At 41.9% G+C, this 14,122-nt stretch overlaps 1 protein-coding gene across 2 annotated transcripts in view; it reads left to right on the top strand.

Annotated features, from left to right (window-relative positions):
* Positions 1-13,761, top strand: part of TBC1D30 (TBC1 domain family member 30) — a 34,996-nt gene extending 21,235 nt beyond the window's left edge. Inside the window, exons 8-12 of one of the 2 annotated variants that reach the window (XM_054399671.1) lie at positions 724-829; positions 8,493-8,605; positions 8,774-8,913; positions 10,717-10,923; positions 12,983-13,761. In XM_054399671.1, coding sequence (XP_054255646.1) covers positions 724-829; positions 8,493-8,605; positions 8,774-8,913; positions 10,717-10,923; positions 12,983-13,761 — 1,345 coding nt within the window. The remainder of the gene's footprint in view (positions 1-723; positions 830-8,492; positions 8,606-8,773; positions 8,914-10,716; positions 10,924-12,982) is intronic. The other variant, XM_054399672.1, reaches the window with a different exon arrangement.
* The last annotated feature ends 361 nt before the right edge of the window (positions 13,762-14,122 follow it).

Genomic DNA, 14,122 nt, shown 5'->3' on the forward strand with positions numbered 1-14,122 from the left:
TAGAACAGCAACTCACAAAAGCGTGTTACTCAGGTTTCTCTTCCTCTAGCTGACACTCTGGGTGATTCTGTGCTTTGAGAAATTTAAAGAAAAACACCACCCCCACAAAAAAACCCCAAACAAACCCTCAAACCCAAAGAACAGAGCACACCACCAAAAACAACCAACCCAAAATATTCATCTCTAATTTAGAAATAGCATTCAGAAGTATGCAGGATACGAGTGACTTTTCCTTTATTCTGCATTGTGAGCTCAGTTGTTTTGAATACAATGACATATATAAATTTACCAATGCATAATTTACTGCACCAGTGAATATGTTCTTGTCTGTCAAAAAGACAGTTCAGACGTTTGGTGCATAATGAAGTTTAATTGATAAGGCAGTCAAGAAACCTTTCTGAGCTGATGGGAGCACTCCCTTGTGCTAGTAAGAGGCAGAATTTATTGATCTTCATGTTCTTGAAGTGAAAGGGGATGAAGGAATAACCTGTCTGGACATATAGAAATCTTTTTGCTGAGTACATCCTTTTGCTGCACCAGCATCTCCAAGTGATGTGCACAGTTTTATTATTTTGGAAGTGTAAGGGGTGTTGCATTAAGCTTGAGAGTTAAGGTGACTAATGGAAGCCCATATTTTATGTTGACAGAAAGTTCAGTTTTGATTTGGAGGTCTATAATCCTACATAAAAGTAAAATAAAAACACAACATGTATTTTGATTTAGGCAAATAGAGTGTTGTGAAACTGCAGATGAATTTTACAGTACCATGGGTAAGCTGACCCAGGAGATGCTGGAAGACAGTCTGATTGACAGCAATGAACTCATGCAGGTGAGTAATTGTGATATAATTACTGTTTGTGTTTTCTGTGCATCCTTCAGTTGCTGATTTCTAACAAACTTCATTTTGTTCAAATCCTGCAGAAGCCTAAACTCTCCCAAGAATAAAAGTTCAAGATAACTGAGTTGAGCTAGCTAGCATGTCAGTGAAACAAATGACCTGTGGTTGAAGCTCAAATCTTACATGTTAAATACAGAAAAACACTAAGCTCCATTTGATTAAAAATTGATGGTATGTTGACAGCTGAAAGTTTGTTGTGATGTATTGTTCAGTTGGATTTATGTAAAAGATATGTAGAATCAGAGAGTTGTGGTCAATTGGATGGAGTCTAGTTGGAGGTCTGTACCTAGTTGAGTCCCTCAGGGGGCAGTACTGGGGCCACTACTGTTCAATATATTCATCAACAACCTGCATGAAGGCACAGAGTGCACTGTCAGCAAGTTTGCTGATGACACCAAACTGTGTGGCTGACATACCAGAGGGTTGTGCTGCCATCCAGCAAGACTTACACAGGCTGGAAAGTTGGGCAGGGAGAACCTGAATGAAATTCAGCAAGGGCAAGGGTAGAGTCTTGTACCTGGGAAAGAACAACCCCATGGATCAGTATAGGTTGGGGACTGAAATGTTGGAGAGCAGTGAAGGGGAAAAGGCCCTGGGGGTCCTAGTGGATGGAAGGTTGACCATGAGCCAGCAATATGTTCTTGTGGCTGAGAAGGCCAATGCCATTCTGGGGTGGATTAGAAGGGCTGTGGTTAGTAGATTGAGGATGGTTCTCCTTCCCCTCTGCTCTGCCCTGGTGAGGTCACATCTGGAATATTGTGTCCAGTTCTGGGCCCCTCAGTTCAAGAAGGACCTCAGGGAAGAGCTGGAAAGAGTCCAGCTCAGAGCCACAGAAATTATTAGGGGAGTGGAAGATCTTCCTTATGAGGAGAGACTGAGGGGGCTGGGGCTCTTTAGCTTGGCAAAGAGGAGAAGACTGAGGGGTGACCTCATTCATATTTATAAAGATGTAAAGGGTGAGTGCCAAGAGGGTGGAGTCAGGCTCTTCTGGGTGTTGCCCAATAACAGGACAAGGGGCAATGGGTGAAAGCTGAGGCATAGGAATTTCCATGTGAACATGAGGAAGAATTTTTTTCACTGTGAGGGTGCCAGAACACTGGAACAGGCTGACAAAGAGGTTGTGGAGTCTCCCTCTCTGGAGATACTCAAGACCTGCCTGGATACATTGCTGTGTGATCTGGTCTAGGTGCTCTTGCTCTGGCAGGGGGGTTGGACTGGATGATCTTTCAAGGTCCCTTCCAACCCCTAACATTCTGTCATTCTGTGGTCTCTTAGTAGTCATAATTTTTAGGGTATTGTTTTGTGTTTAGATCATCTATTACACTGTGTCCTTTTTATTCTTGCAGACGCTGTGGGAGATGTGTTTATCAAGTGGGAATGGGGGGAAAGAAAACCTTCATCATTTAATAAAAAGGAAGCCATGAGCAGTAGACAGTGAACTACAAACAAAGACCTTTGTAGATAATTGCAGTCCCTGAGTTCTTAAAGCATTTGTCATTGTCTGGGAACAAAGATCCACATTGTTCTGGGAAAGGAAAGGGCCTTTAGCACTGCAGATACAATTTTATTGATTCATACTTACACTTCTCTTTATGATATCCTTGAGATGTTATCCACTTAAATGTTTTATAACGACTTTCTGGTACAGTTCTGGAACTTTCTTTTGAGAACTTAGAGCATGGTGATTAAATGGGTGCAAATACAGAGCACATAATTCACCTTAGTTTTTTTACCAGTCTTAGTTGAAGGAAAAGAGTCAGCCCATGAAGTTGCATGAGTTCATTAATAGTAGTTAGCAGATGATTTCTGTTACCCATTGTTGGAAACAAAACTTAACTGTCTCTCTGTAACAATATGCTGCCCAAGTCTGGTAAAGTACTGCACTGAAGTAAAGAATTAATTTCAGGTTTTCTATTTTTGTTGTTGTTGTTTTGTCTGATGAGGGAGTTGTGGAAATGGGGAGGTAAACACTGTAAAATCGGAGAGGTGAACACTGTGGGTTTCTTTTGCTTCCAAAATAAGGAAGGCAGCTCTAGTGCTGTTTAAGAAGTGTTAAGGTTTCTCACAGTACAGTTCAGATACTGAGGATTCATCAGGAGTGCAGCACAAGCTTAACACCTTCTCACATTCACTGTATTCCAGTTTCTGGTCTCAGATGTAGTACAAAATCAAGAAGTGGCATTTGTAACAGAATGATGTCAGGAAAGCTGAAGCAAGCCACAGTCACTAAGTGTGGATTTCTTTCTTCACCATTAGATAAGGCATAAGTAACTTACTAGTTGGAGGGATGGAAAGATTCTTAGATCCTTTTGGGTTTTTTAACTGCCACAATTACAAGTATACTAAATTAGCAGTTGTCTTGTTCTTCAGCAAAAAACAAGCACTTGGTGCAAAGTGAGTGTGTATTCACCAGATAGATATGCGTTTTGTGACACTAACAGGAGTGTTAAGCTACAACAGCATTGCTGTTGATACTAAGGATGTGGCAGGTTTGAGGTTTTTGCATAGAAAAGCAGTGTGTCCTCCTAGCTGAAGAAAACACATTACAGTTTAGATAGCATTCTTTTAAGTCCATGGTTGGCACTGGCAGTGTAGCTGTCTCCATCTGAGGTGTTTTCCCTAGGCTCTCTTTAACATAAGTGCAGTTAGCCATTACAAGAGCTTATCATTAGGGGACAGGAGGCTCTGAGGAGACCTTATTATGGCCTTCCAGTATCTGAAGGGGGCCTGCAAGAAATCTGGTGAGGGACTTTTTAGGGTGTCAGGTAGTGATAGGACTAGGGACAATGCATACAAGATAGAGGAGAGAAGATTTAGATTAGATGTTAGGAAGAAGTTCTTCACCGTAAGGGTGGTGAGACACTGGAACAGGTTGCCCAGAGAGGTGGTAGAAGCTCCATCCCTGGATGTTTTTAAGGCCAGGCTGGCTGTGGCTCTGAGCAACCTATCTAGTGGAAAGTGTCCCTGCCCATGGCAGGAGGGTTGGAACTAGATGATCCTTGAGGTCTCTTCCAACCCTGCCAATTCTGTGATTCTGTGACATGAATGCCACTGTGTGTCTGGCCATGGCATTTGAACGTTTCTGTCTGACTTGGAGAAGAAAATAAAGAAATATGAACTGTTGCATTAATGCAAGGATCCAGACAGCCTGAAGACTGCTTGTTAAATTGCTTTAGGCTCTTTCAGAGGAGTCAGACAGAGATGGATGTTTAGTCTGCTTTACTTTCAAAATGTTCCTTTTGTTTGTTTTTCCTTTGTTTTGTTTTCCCTAATCAAAATGGTGAGTGTACATCTAATACTTTGTACGAGGTGACTCAAGGATCAGTATCCTACTGCAGGAAAGGATTAATATCCTACTGTGCCTTCCCTACATGTTTCAGTAAAAGGTGCTGGTAGCAATACTCTCATTTTTCTTTGGACTTGCATGACACATATTTGTGTGTGAACTACCTGTCCAGGCTCACTTAAGCCAGTGAAGAGTAACAGGCACTTCTCCAGCCACTAGAAAAGAAATTCTGCTGTAAAAAGACCCATTTTCTTTGGGAGAAGAGAGGTAAGGCTTCAAGGGCAAGTGTTGGCAGAGCAGATGTCTAAAAGTAGGTTGGAAAACTCTTGTCCTCATTCTTTCCAACAGCATGTACAGTTGGTGCAAATTTGTCACTAAAAATGCTTTCCTTCCTCCCATGAGACTACATATACCCAGGACTGAAGGCTTAAATCTTTTGCAGATTTGGCCCTTGCCAAAGAATGGAAAGAATCCTTACAGTGCTGGGCTGAGGAGAGCATGAAGGGATTGATGGAGCAAGCAAGCCTCCAGCTTCCTCATTTTTCAGATTTAGCAGTTTAGGCAAATAAAGAGTAAATGCTGTACACATCAGATACTACACTGAGTATGTATCCAGGACTAGAAATTAAACAAATATGGTAATCAGTTTTATTGATCTATTAGTAAACTTTGGTTCTAACATGGAGCCAGAAGGCTACACACCAGGTGTCTGTCTGCAGATGTTCTAAATAGTCCGTGCTAGATTGAGTACATGCTTTCAGGGCTTCTCGGAAAGTGAACAGCTAAACTAACTCAGTTTGTACACCTAGAAACGTTGAGGAGATGAGAAGCCAACAGGAAAAGGAAAGGCATCCCTGTGTGTTCACTGTGGTGAAGGGGAACTGGGATTAATCCCTCTGTAGTACCCTAGCATTTTAGACTACCTTCCCTAGACAGTTACCCTGGTTTGATGTTATTTGCTGTTAGCTTTCTAATTGAGTAGCCCTGTCTGTTTTTTGGGGGATTTGTTTTGCCTTTTGCTTTTTGTTTTGTTACTGAAAGTGGAAAGAGAGAAGAGCCTTAAACCAGTGTGGGGCTGCTCTTGAGATAAGTATGTTTGAACTGTCTGCAAAACAGTTTACCTTCTTTGGAAGCCATAGGCCATCACCTCTGTGGTGTTCTGCTGAGATGGCTTTGAATTTCAAGAGTAAGGCAAAGGACTGACAAATGCTACTAACTTGAGAAGAGAGGGGTTTTCCTTGTCTCTTGTCTTGTTCTCAGAATCTGTCTCTTATGGCTATAAATAATATAATAATGTTGGCTGCATCATGCTTCGTGCATGTAGGCTGTTTCCCTCCGGCACAGTTTCACCGGAATTAACCAAACAGCATCCAAAGCTGTGTACCAACTAGGAACAGGATACTTTGACTCTGAAGCATAGCTGTGAGGAAACCATAGGTGTTGATTGACTTGTTTGTTTGTTTTGGTTTTTTTTTTTTTTTTCAAATTTCTGCTGGAACTTGCATCAGCATAAAACTTACTCATGGATCTCTTAGCCAGGTGGCAAGCAAGACCTCCAGTTGTAATCTGGTAACAAGTAATTAAACTAAAAACTCATATGCTACATAAATTTGTACAGGGTCTGGAAGAGACACAGGTGGGAGACAGACAAAAGCTATAAGCATAATCTAAAACAGTAGGGTGCAAGCAGTAAATGCAAGACTTGGGGTTGACTTTCGCTTAAAGGGTAACTGGCATATGGAACAAGTTACCTGAAAAGGCTGTTGACAAAATGAGTAGAAATAAGTTCCAGACACTCCTCTATGAAGGGAGAGAGTTGAGACACGTGGGGAAAAAGCCCACAGGAAAGTTTGGCGGAGATGAAACAAACAGGCTGGAGGTAGGTATTTCTCCAGATCATAAAACTCCTTCATTTGGTAGACTGCCAGGATATCACTGTTCAGGCCCTAGAGAATATTTGTCTGTCTCAGTAACATTGTAGTTTCATGGAGTGGCAAAGCTTCAGTTCATGCTCTTAAATTTTTGTAGGCATCCTCCTTGCCTTAGAGTCTGTGCATGGCTTGAACTGCAAAAGCATTTTCGTGCAGAGGCCTGTTAAGCTGCACTATTGACCTATGCCTGATCCAGCCAGGAGCCAGGAGTATCCTTCCTGTTCCTTGTTGCTGTTGGTGAAGCTTTTATGTTTTGGTTGGTTGGTTGGTTGGTTGTTTTTGTGGTTTTTTTTTCCCCTTCTTCTGTCAGGAAAGGTCTAGTACTGAAGTAGTGCTTGAGATTTTCCTTGGTGTGTTTAGCACAGACAAGGCACACACTTCAGGAATGTATTACATAGAATTGTTCTAAATTTCCTGTCATCTTAATTGAGGCCATTTGCCCTCAGATGAAAGTGTCACTGACTTAATAGCACAGACAAAAAAAAAAAGAAAAAAGTTAAGTTTTCTTGTCATAACTAATGAGAAATTTTTATGTTGCTGTCTTTCAGAAAACATTTCATTTTCAGAATGGGGAAAAGCTATGACACTTCAGAGAAACTGAGAACTGATATTTTGGCTATTTTTTTTCTTTCTACTTCTGACATTGAGACTCCCAATGAATTTTGTGTCAATTACTTGAAAATCCAGTATAGCTGTAAGTGTCAAAAGGCACGGGTACAAAAAAGCAACTAAAATAGGTAGGAACAAATTAGCATTGCTACTGCAATGAATATGATGTGTCTTCATGTCAGGTTGGCTGATGACACACACTCTGTTATTACAAATTGACTTAAAGCAGAAATGCTGCTGGAAAGCAAATGTGGCTGAAAGCAACTGTTTGTCATTTTTAACTTTGAATATTGAAGAAGATGTATTAGAATTATTTTATGACCTCACTTCAAGTTCTATGGACTATAGGTTGAATTCCAAGAGTTGCAGAGATCGCAGGATGTTAGGGGTTGGAAGGGACCTCTGGAGGTCTTTGAATCCAATTCCCCTGCCAGAGCAGGACCATAGAGTCTAGCACAGGTTGCACAGGAACGCATCCAGACAGGTTTTGAAAGTCTCCAGAGAAGGAGACTCCACAACATCTCTGGGGAGCCTGTTCCAGTGCTTTCTGACCCTTACAGTAAAGAAGTTCTTCCTCATGCTGAGGGGAAACTTCCTGTGCTTGACCTATTGACCTATTCAGGGTGTGAGAAGAGGCTGTCCCTTCCTTCCTCACACCCAGCCTTCAGATATTTATAAACATTGATTAGATCCCCTCTCAGTCTTCTCCTGTCCAGACTAAACAGCCCCAGGTCTCTCAGCCTTTCCCCATAAGGCAGTGCTCCAGTCCCTTATTCATCCTTGTAGCCCTCTGTTGGACTCTCTCAAGTCAATCCCTGTCCCTGTTGAACTGGAGAGCCCAGAACTGGATGCAATATTCCATGTGGGGCCTCACTAGGGCAGAGTAGAGGGGGAGGAGAACCTCACTTGATCTGCTGGACACACTCTTCTTAATGCACCCCAGGATCCCATTGGCCTTCCTGGCCACAAGGGCACATTGCTGTCCCATGAATAACTTGTTATCCACCAGGACTGCCAGGTCCTTCTCCACAGGGCTGCTGTCTAGCAGATCACCTCCTAACCTGTACTGGTGCAGAGATGCTTCTTTGGTTACCATAGAACAAATATATTTGAAAAAAACAACCACAAATACCCTCCCCCTCAAGAAAAGCCCCCAAAACCCAGACAACCAACAGTCAAAACCAGAAACTGAGAGGAAAAACATTACCTGGGTAACATTGGGTCCTCCCTCTTTAGCCATAACTATTGCATTGAAATAATTTCTTTTGCACAAACTCTTGGGGCTGATAAGGTGAAGTAGTGAATCTAAGAGTCCACATCAAAGGAAGTTCTGCTCTTTCCTATCTATGTAGTGTCAGCATTTTGTTGAAACATAGATCTTCTGGAAGATCCTCAGAACGTCGATGATGCATTCATGTAAGTGAAATTGGAGGAGGAGGATTTCTGGCGTGCTGGCAAGGAGAGGGATAACCGACAATGATTATTAAATAAGTACAGGAATTGAAAAGAATCCTGCATCTCTTGTTAGCAGCTCTTTTGTTTTTGTCTCTGAAAGGTGTTTTGTAGTGAGTCAGTCTTTATTTGTCTTACAGGAAGTACTGACTGAATCATGAACCGAGACTGTTTCCATTTTCTTGCAGGAAGGCAAGGATTGTGCAGCCTTTAGTCCTGCAAGACTCTGAAAGGGTGCTCATGGAGAAATTGTTTTGGGGGCTATTAAAGTTTTAAAAACTGCATGTATTTATTTATTTACTTATTTCTCCTGTAGACTGTTTATACCATGGCTCAGTTTCCTTTCCCACAACTGGCAGAATTAAGGGAGAAATACACGTACAACATCACTCCTTTCCCTGCAGCAGTAAAATCAACTTCACTTTCAGGGTAAGTTTGAAATACACTGTTTATGGCATATAGAGTTATTCTTTACCCTACACAGGTAGTGAAAAGGCAAGTGGCATCTTCCCTTGTATGCTTCTAAAGAAGATAAAGATGTTTGGTAATGACTATATTTAAGAATATCTCTTTCTTGTTTATGTTCTCATTTGACAGAAGGCTAGGGAGAGCCAAAGACAGCGATGAAGAGAATGACCTAGATGATGAAGATTCAATTGCCAATGCAATTGGCTGTCTTGGACCATTAAGTGGGTTTTTGGCACCAGAACTCCAAAAATACCAGAAACAGATGAAAGGTAAAAGTGCTTTTTCGTTCATTCTGGAAAATGTCATTTAATATGCATGATTGTGCAGAAATCATCTGTAGCTTCCTCTCTGAAAGCTGCTATGAAAATTCTATTTTAAACTCGCATAGAGATTACAGCAGGTATCAAATGGCTTGCTCTGTGGTCCATGAAAGTATCTTCAGAATCAGGTTTGAAGGCTGTATGTATACAATAAATGACAGTGCTGGTTAAGGATTTAGCTATGATAATGGTTAAAAAAGCCAACCCCATAGCATTGTGCACCCAGTTGTGGAAGAACTCAATGTTTATTTCCAAAACAGTTGTTAGGAAGCCAGCAATGTGCCCTTGTGGCCAAGAAAGCCAATGCCATTCTGGGGTATATTAGAAGGGCTGTGGTTGGTAGGTTGAGAGAGGTTCTCCTACCCCTCCACTCTGCCCTGGTGAGGCCACATCTGGAATATTGTGTCCAGTTCTGGGCCCCTCAGTTCAAGAAGGACCTCAGGGAAGAGCTGGAAAGAGTCCAGCACAGAGCCACAAAAATGATGAAGGGTGTGGAACATCTTCCTTATGAGGAGAGACTGAGGGAGCTGGGGCTCTTTAGCTTGGAGAAGAGGAGACTGAGGGGTGACCTCATTCATGTATTTACATATTTATGTACATAAATATGTAAAGGGTGAGTGCCAAGAGGGTGGAGTCAGGCTCTTCTGGGTGTTGCCCAATAACAGGCCAATGGGCAGTGAGTGGATTTGAGGCTTAGGATGTTCCCCTGTGCAAGCTCAACAAGCAGAACAAAATTCAGATCCATACAGGAACAGCAGATAATTTGTTAACTTGCAGCAGCCTTTACAAAGTGGTGCTGAATCAAGAGTGATTTTTATTGTACCCAGGGACAGGCTACAGTTAGTTATCCCCAATCCACCCCCACCTTCCCCCCCAGAAATACCCAGACTGATTTAGCAGTCACTGTTGTCTGATTGCACATCATCATTCATTCTTGTGGCTTGTTTTTTCTGAGGCCTGTAAGCTTCAATGTTCCCCTTGATTGCTGTGGTGTTCTGTTTCTTCTCTTCCTGAGGGACTGTAAGTCTCTACCTGCTGTTTCAGGCTAGCACTTAGTCAGAACATCAAATTGCTGTTGCAACCTAAGCCAAAAACATACAAACATGCCTTGAAAATTAATTATCCCTATGACCCTGGAAAGCCAGTTTGGTGGTGCTTCAGAAACAGCTGTGAAAATAGATTGCAGTGCTGCTGTTGCTCTGCAGCTGTTATCGGAGGCCCTCTCAAGTTGTCTGATCCTCAGCTGCTCTGTCCCCATCCTTTTGTTGCTACTGGCAGCTTCCTCCCTGTGGTGCTATAACTCTTTCTTGGTGCTTCGTGCTGGTATCACTAGGTTGGTTGTTTAATCTCGTGGCTGCTTGACTATAATGTATTTTGAAGCTAGCCTCATCTTTGACCATGTGAGTGTCTTTAATAATCAGTTTCTGAATTACTTTAGTGATGGATTGATGTGCTTTGGGGTAATTAAAGAACTGTGCTTAGAACTTTGCATTGTCATGTTAATTAACTTCTGTACTTTCTAAACTCCCTTCAACCCCATGCTATTTTAAAGTAGCAGTTCTAGAAATATAATACTTCTTATTATAAACAGTGAAGCTTTGTTAAATGTGCATATTGTAATATTTTTTTAATTAAAGACTACAGTTAAATAAGATGATAGGAATAAGACATAGGTTTCCCCTGGGACAATCTGCAGAACTCATGATTATGCCAATTTTCTCCTCATCTGCACTTTATTCCCACTCTCTGCAGATCAGAATGAAGAACAAAGCCTGGGTTCCAGCAACATTGCAGAACTAAGTCCAGGAGCCATAGACTCTTGCCGCAGCGAGTATCATGCTGCTTTTAACAGCATGATGATGGAGCGTATGACCACTGACATCAATGCACTGAAAAAGCAATATTCCAGGATAAAGAAGAAGCAGCAACAGCAGGTTCACCATGTATATATCAGAGCAGGTAAGAGAGCAAAACAGGCTTCATTTCCTGATTTATTACAAGCTGGCTTCATTGTAGGAGACAAGGCAGAAAACACTGGTTTGCATTTAATGAAACAGACAAAACAAGAGAGACTTATGGAATGTGTAACATTATACTGCTGAAGTAGGTACCACTGCATACAGACAGACTGTAAATGAGAAGGTGATGTTTTTTCTTCTCTTGTCAGGATCTGAAGATGACGACCCTGGGAATTTTTTAGGTCCCAGGGGCCTGCTGAACAATGGTATTTAAAGTATCTTTGCTATCTGGATGCACTGTATTGATCTCTCTGATTTAAAGCTTTCAGTCTTTGGCATTCTTGGAGTTGACAATACTGATGCACTGGAAAAAGTGAAATGAGATTACTTGCCACTTGGTCTGAAGTGTACTCGATTCCTAGCTGGTCCATATTATGCCAGCTCCTTTGACCTCATCCAGTATTATGGCTTGGACTGGATCCCCCCAATAACTTTGTTTAGAATCTGTCTCCCAGAGCAAATTCACCACACTCAGAATTTGGAAGTAAAAATGGAATTGTATTTACAATTCAGCTCTTCTATCCCCTTCTAGGGACAGAGGGTCCCCAGAAGGCTATACAACCACATGTTCCCTCTCAGCACCCCCCTGTACCTCAGAGAATCCAAAATACAGAAGCCCAAGGTCAGAGGGAGGATACCAGAGCCCGAAAGCCAAAGCAAAGCAGCAAGAGAGAGTAGCAAAAAAGAACAAACTATGCTGCAAGATACAAGGTTTTCAATACACCAATGGGATGATAGTAACCTATCTATTGTTACCATTCTGTGTCCAATCCCTACATTATTTATCTTTTACTCAAAGCCTCTGGAAATTTACCATTTACAATTAGTGTCTAAGCTGGGGAATAGGTCAAACTACTACATCCAGGTGTGGCAAATTATGCAGCTGAAGAACTGATTCAGATGTTCCATTGTGGCTGGTACTTTACCTAGCCATGATGACACTGCTGTGAGGATAGAGGTGGACTTCAGTCCATTGTTTAGTGATCCATCTTTCCATGATTGGCAAACTTAGCAGTGCATGGATTAGCATGAGCAGCACAGCTGAAGGTTTTAGTGGGTGTGAAAGCAGAGCACAGCCCGCCCCACTCATTGTACATGTCACTAGGTCAGCATTGAACTATGCAGATGGGTCACTGTGGAGAGTTTTTATTCCAGATTGTCTAAACTAGGCAGGAACATTTGAATACATTGAGCTGCAATTTTTCATCACTTGTAGCATGGTTGGTTGGTTTTTGGTGGGTTTTTGCTGATTTTTTTTTTTTTTAATATTGGCAAACTATTTGCTTTGAACAAAGGCTATAGCCAGCAGAAACAGTGCAAACAGTAAGATGTTGATTCCCAAGGATTGCCAGCCCTCTCCCCCACTCTAAACACAAACCTTTCTAATCTTACTAATCATGATCTGGGTCTGGGTTTTTGGTTTAATCAAATTGTCATCTAATTACCTAATTCTGAGTCTACTGCTCTGGTTTAGCAAGAGGACCTAAAAGGAAGGAGTTGGTGTAGTTTATCATTAACAATATGTTGGTTCATTCTCCAGTCACAGAAGCTTCATGGGGAGGCTTATTTGACCGACTTTGTATAGGGACTGAATTACCTCTTAGATTTGGAAGAGAAATGAAGGAGAGAGGGGAAAGATCAGAAGCTAATATTAATATTAAACAATCAGTTACAGTGCCATTCCAAAAATGAAGGAGCTGATTTTATTATGATCTATTTTCATGATATTTCCTGACTCAGGACTTTTACCCATAGGTAAGAAAGGAGGGAGGCCAGGAAGTCTTTATTCTAGAAGTTACAGCTTTGTGTTCAAGTCCAAGATGTAAGAGAAATTAAAGGGGTTTTTTGGTTTTGGTTTTTTTTTTTTTTTAGCTAACAGTCAGTCCTACAAACCTTTACTATACCTCAAGAAAGGTATCAAATTTGGTGATGGATCCTTAGAACATTAATTTGTTTTGTTCTTTAACAATGCTGTGTTTCTTTTAAACACTTTCTTTCAGACAAAGGGCCAGTTACGAGCCTCCTCCCTTCTCAGGTAAACCATTCCCCGGTGATAAACCACCTCCTTTTAGGAAAGAAGATGAAACTGAATAACAAGTCTCTCAAAAATGCTGTTATTCACATCCCAAGTTATGCTACGGGGAAGATGTCTCCTATTCCCCAGGAAGATCTTAAAACAAAACTGAACTCTCCGTGGCGCACTCACATACGAGTCCACAGGAAGAACATTGCCAGGGCCAAGGGCCAGCTGGGCTATGGTGACACCATAGGCCTGATAGATGAGCAGAGCGACAGCTGTAAAACAAATAGTCCTGGCAGGAAGGAAGAGACTTCCAAACATTCTGACTTTGAAGAAAGAGAAGGAGGTGGTTTGGATGAGAGGACTACTCAAGAAGCTGACCGGCAGACGTCTGAGACGGCCTTTACGGGCAGCAGTACAAACATGGCTGTGGTTCAGCTCAAACTGGAGGCGCTGGAACTCACCTCAGGTAACAAAGCCGACGCTGAGTCAACATCCCATCAGTCTGGCAAGCCACGTTCATCAGAGTCCTCCAGTTCATCCAGTGACAGCGGAAACCTGCCGAAATCTCAGCCTGGGAACCCAAAGCCGCAAGTCTTCAATCCTTTTCCTAGTGTCAAACCTCTTCGAAAATCAGCTACAGCCAGGAATTTAGGGCTGTATGGCCCCACGGAGAGAACCCCAACTGTACACTTCCCACAGATGAGCAGAAGTTTCAGTAAGTCTGGCAGTGGCAACAGCGGGACCAGGAAACGATGATTTACTGCTACCTGGCACTTCCTCTTTTGTGACAGCAACAAAAGAAATTCGTATAGTTTGGGTTTGGGGTTTTTGGTGTGGTATTTGTTGTTTGTTTGTTTTTTTTTTTTTAATTAAAAAAATAAAAAGTGTGTGTGTGTGTATGTGTGTCCCAAAGCATTTCTGATCTGTAAGTGATGGGGACAAAAGGGTTACTGGTTGTATAAATATGTGTCTTTGAAAATTGTGCTCCCGTGTTGTTAGGGGGTAGGTTAGTGAAGATGTGCTCTGGCACCCTGCTGTGGATTCTGATGGCTCTGTGGTAAAATAAACACTGATTTGCAGTGTGAAGCAGGCAGTTGCTTCAAATCAGACTCGGACA

The sequence above is a fragment of the Indicator indicator genome, chromosome 3, assembly GCF_027791375.1.
Source record: "Indicator indicator isolate 239-I01 chromosome 3, UM_Iind_1.1, whole genome shotgun sequence".
NCBI lineage: Eukaryota > Metazoa > Chordata > Aves > Piciformes > Indicatoridae > Indicator > Indicator indicator.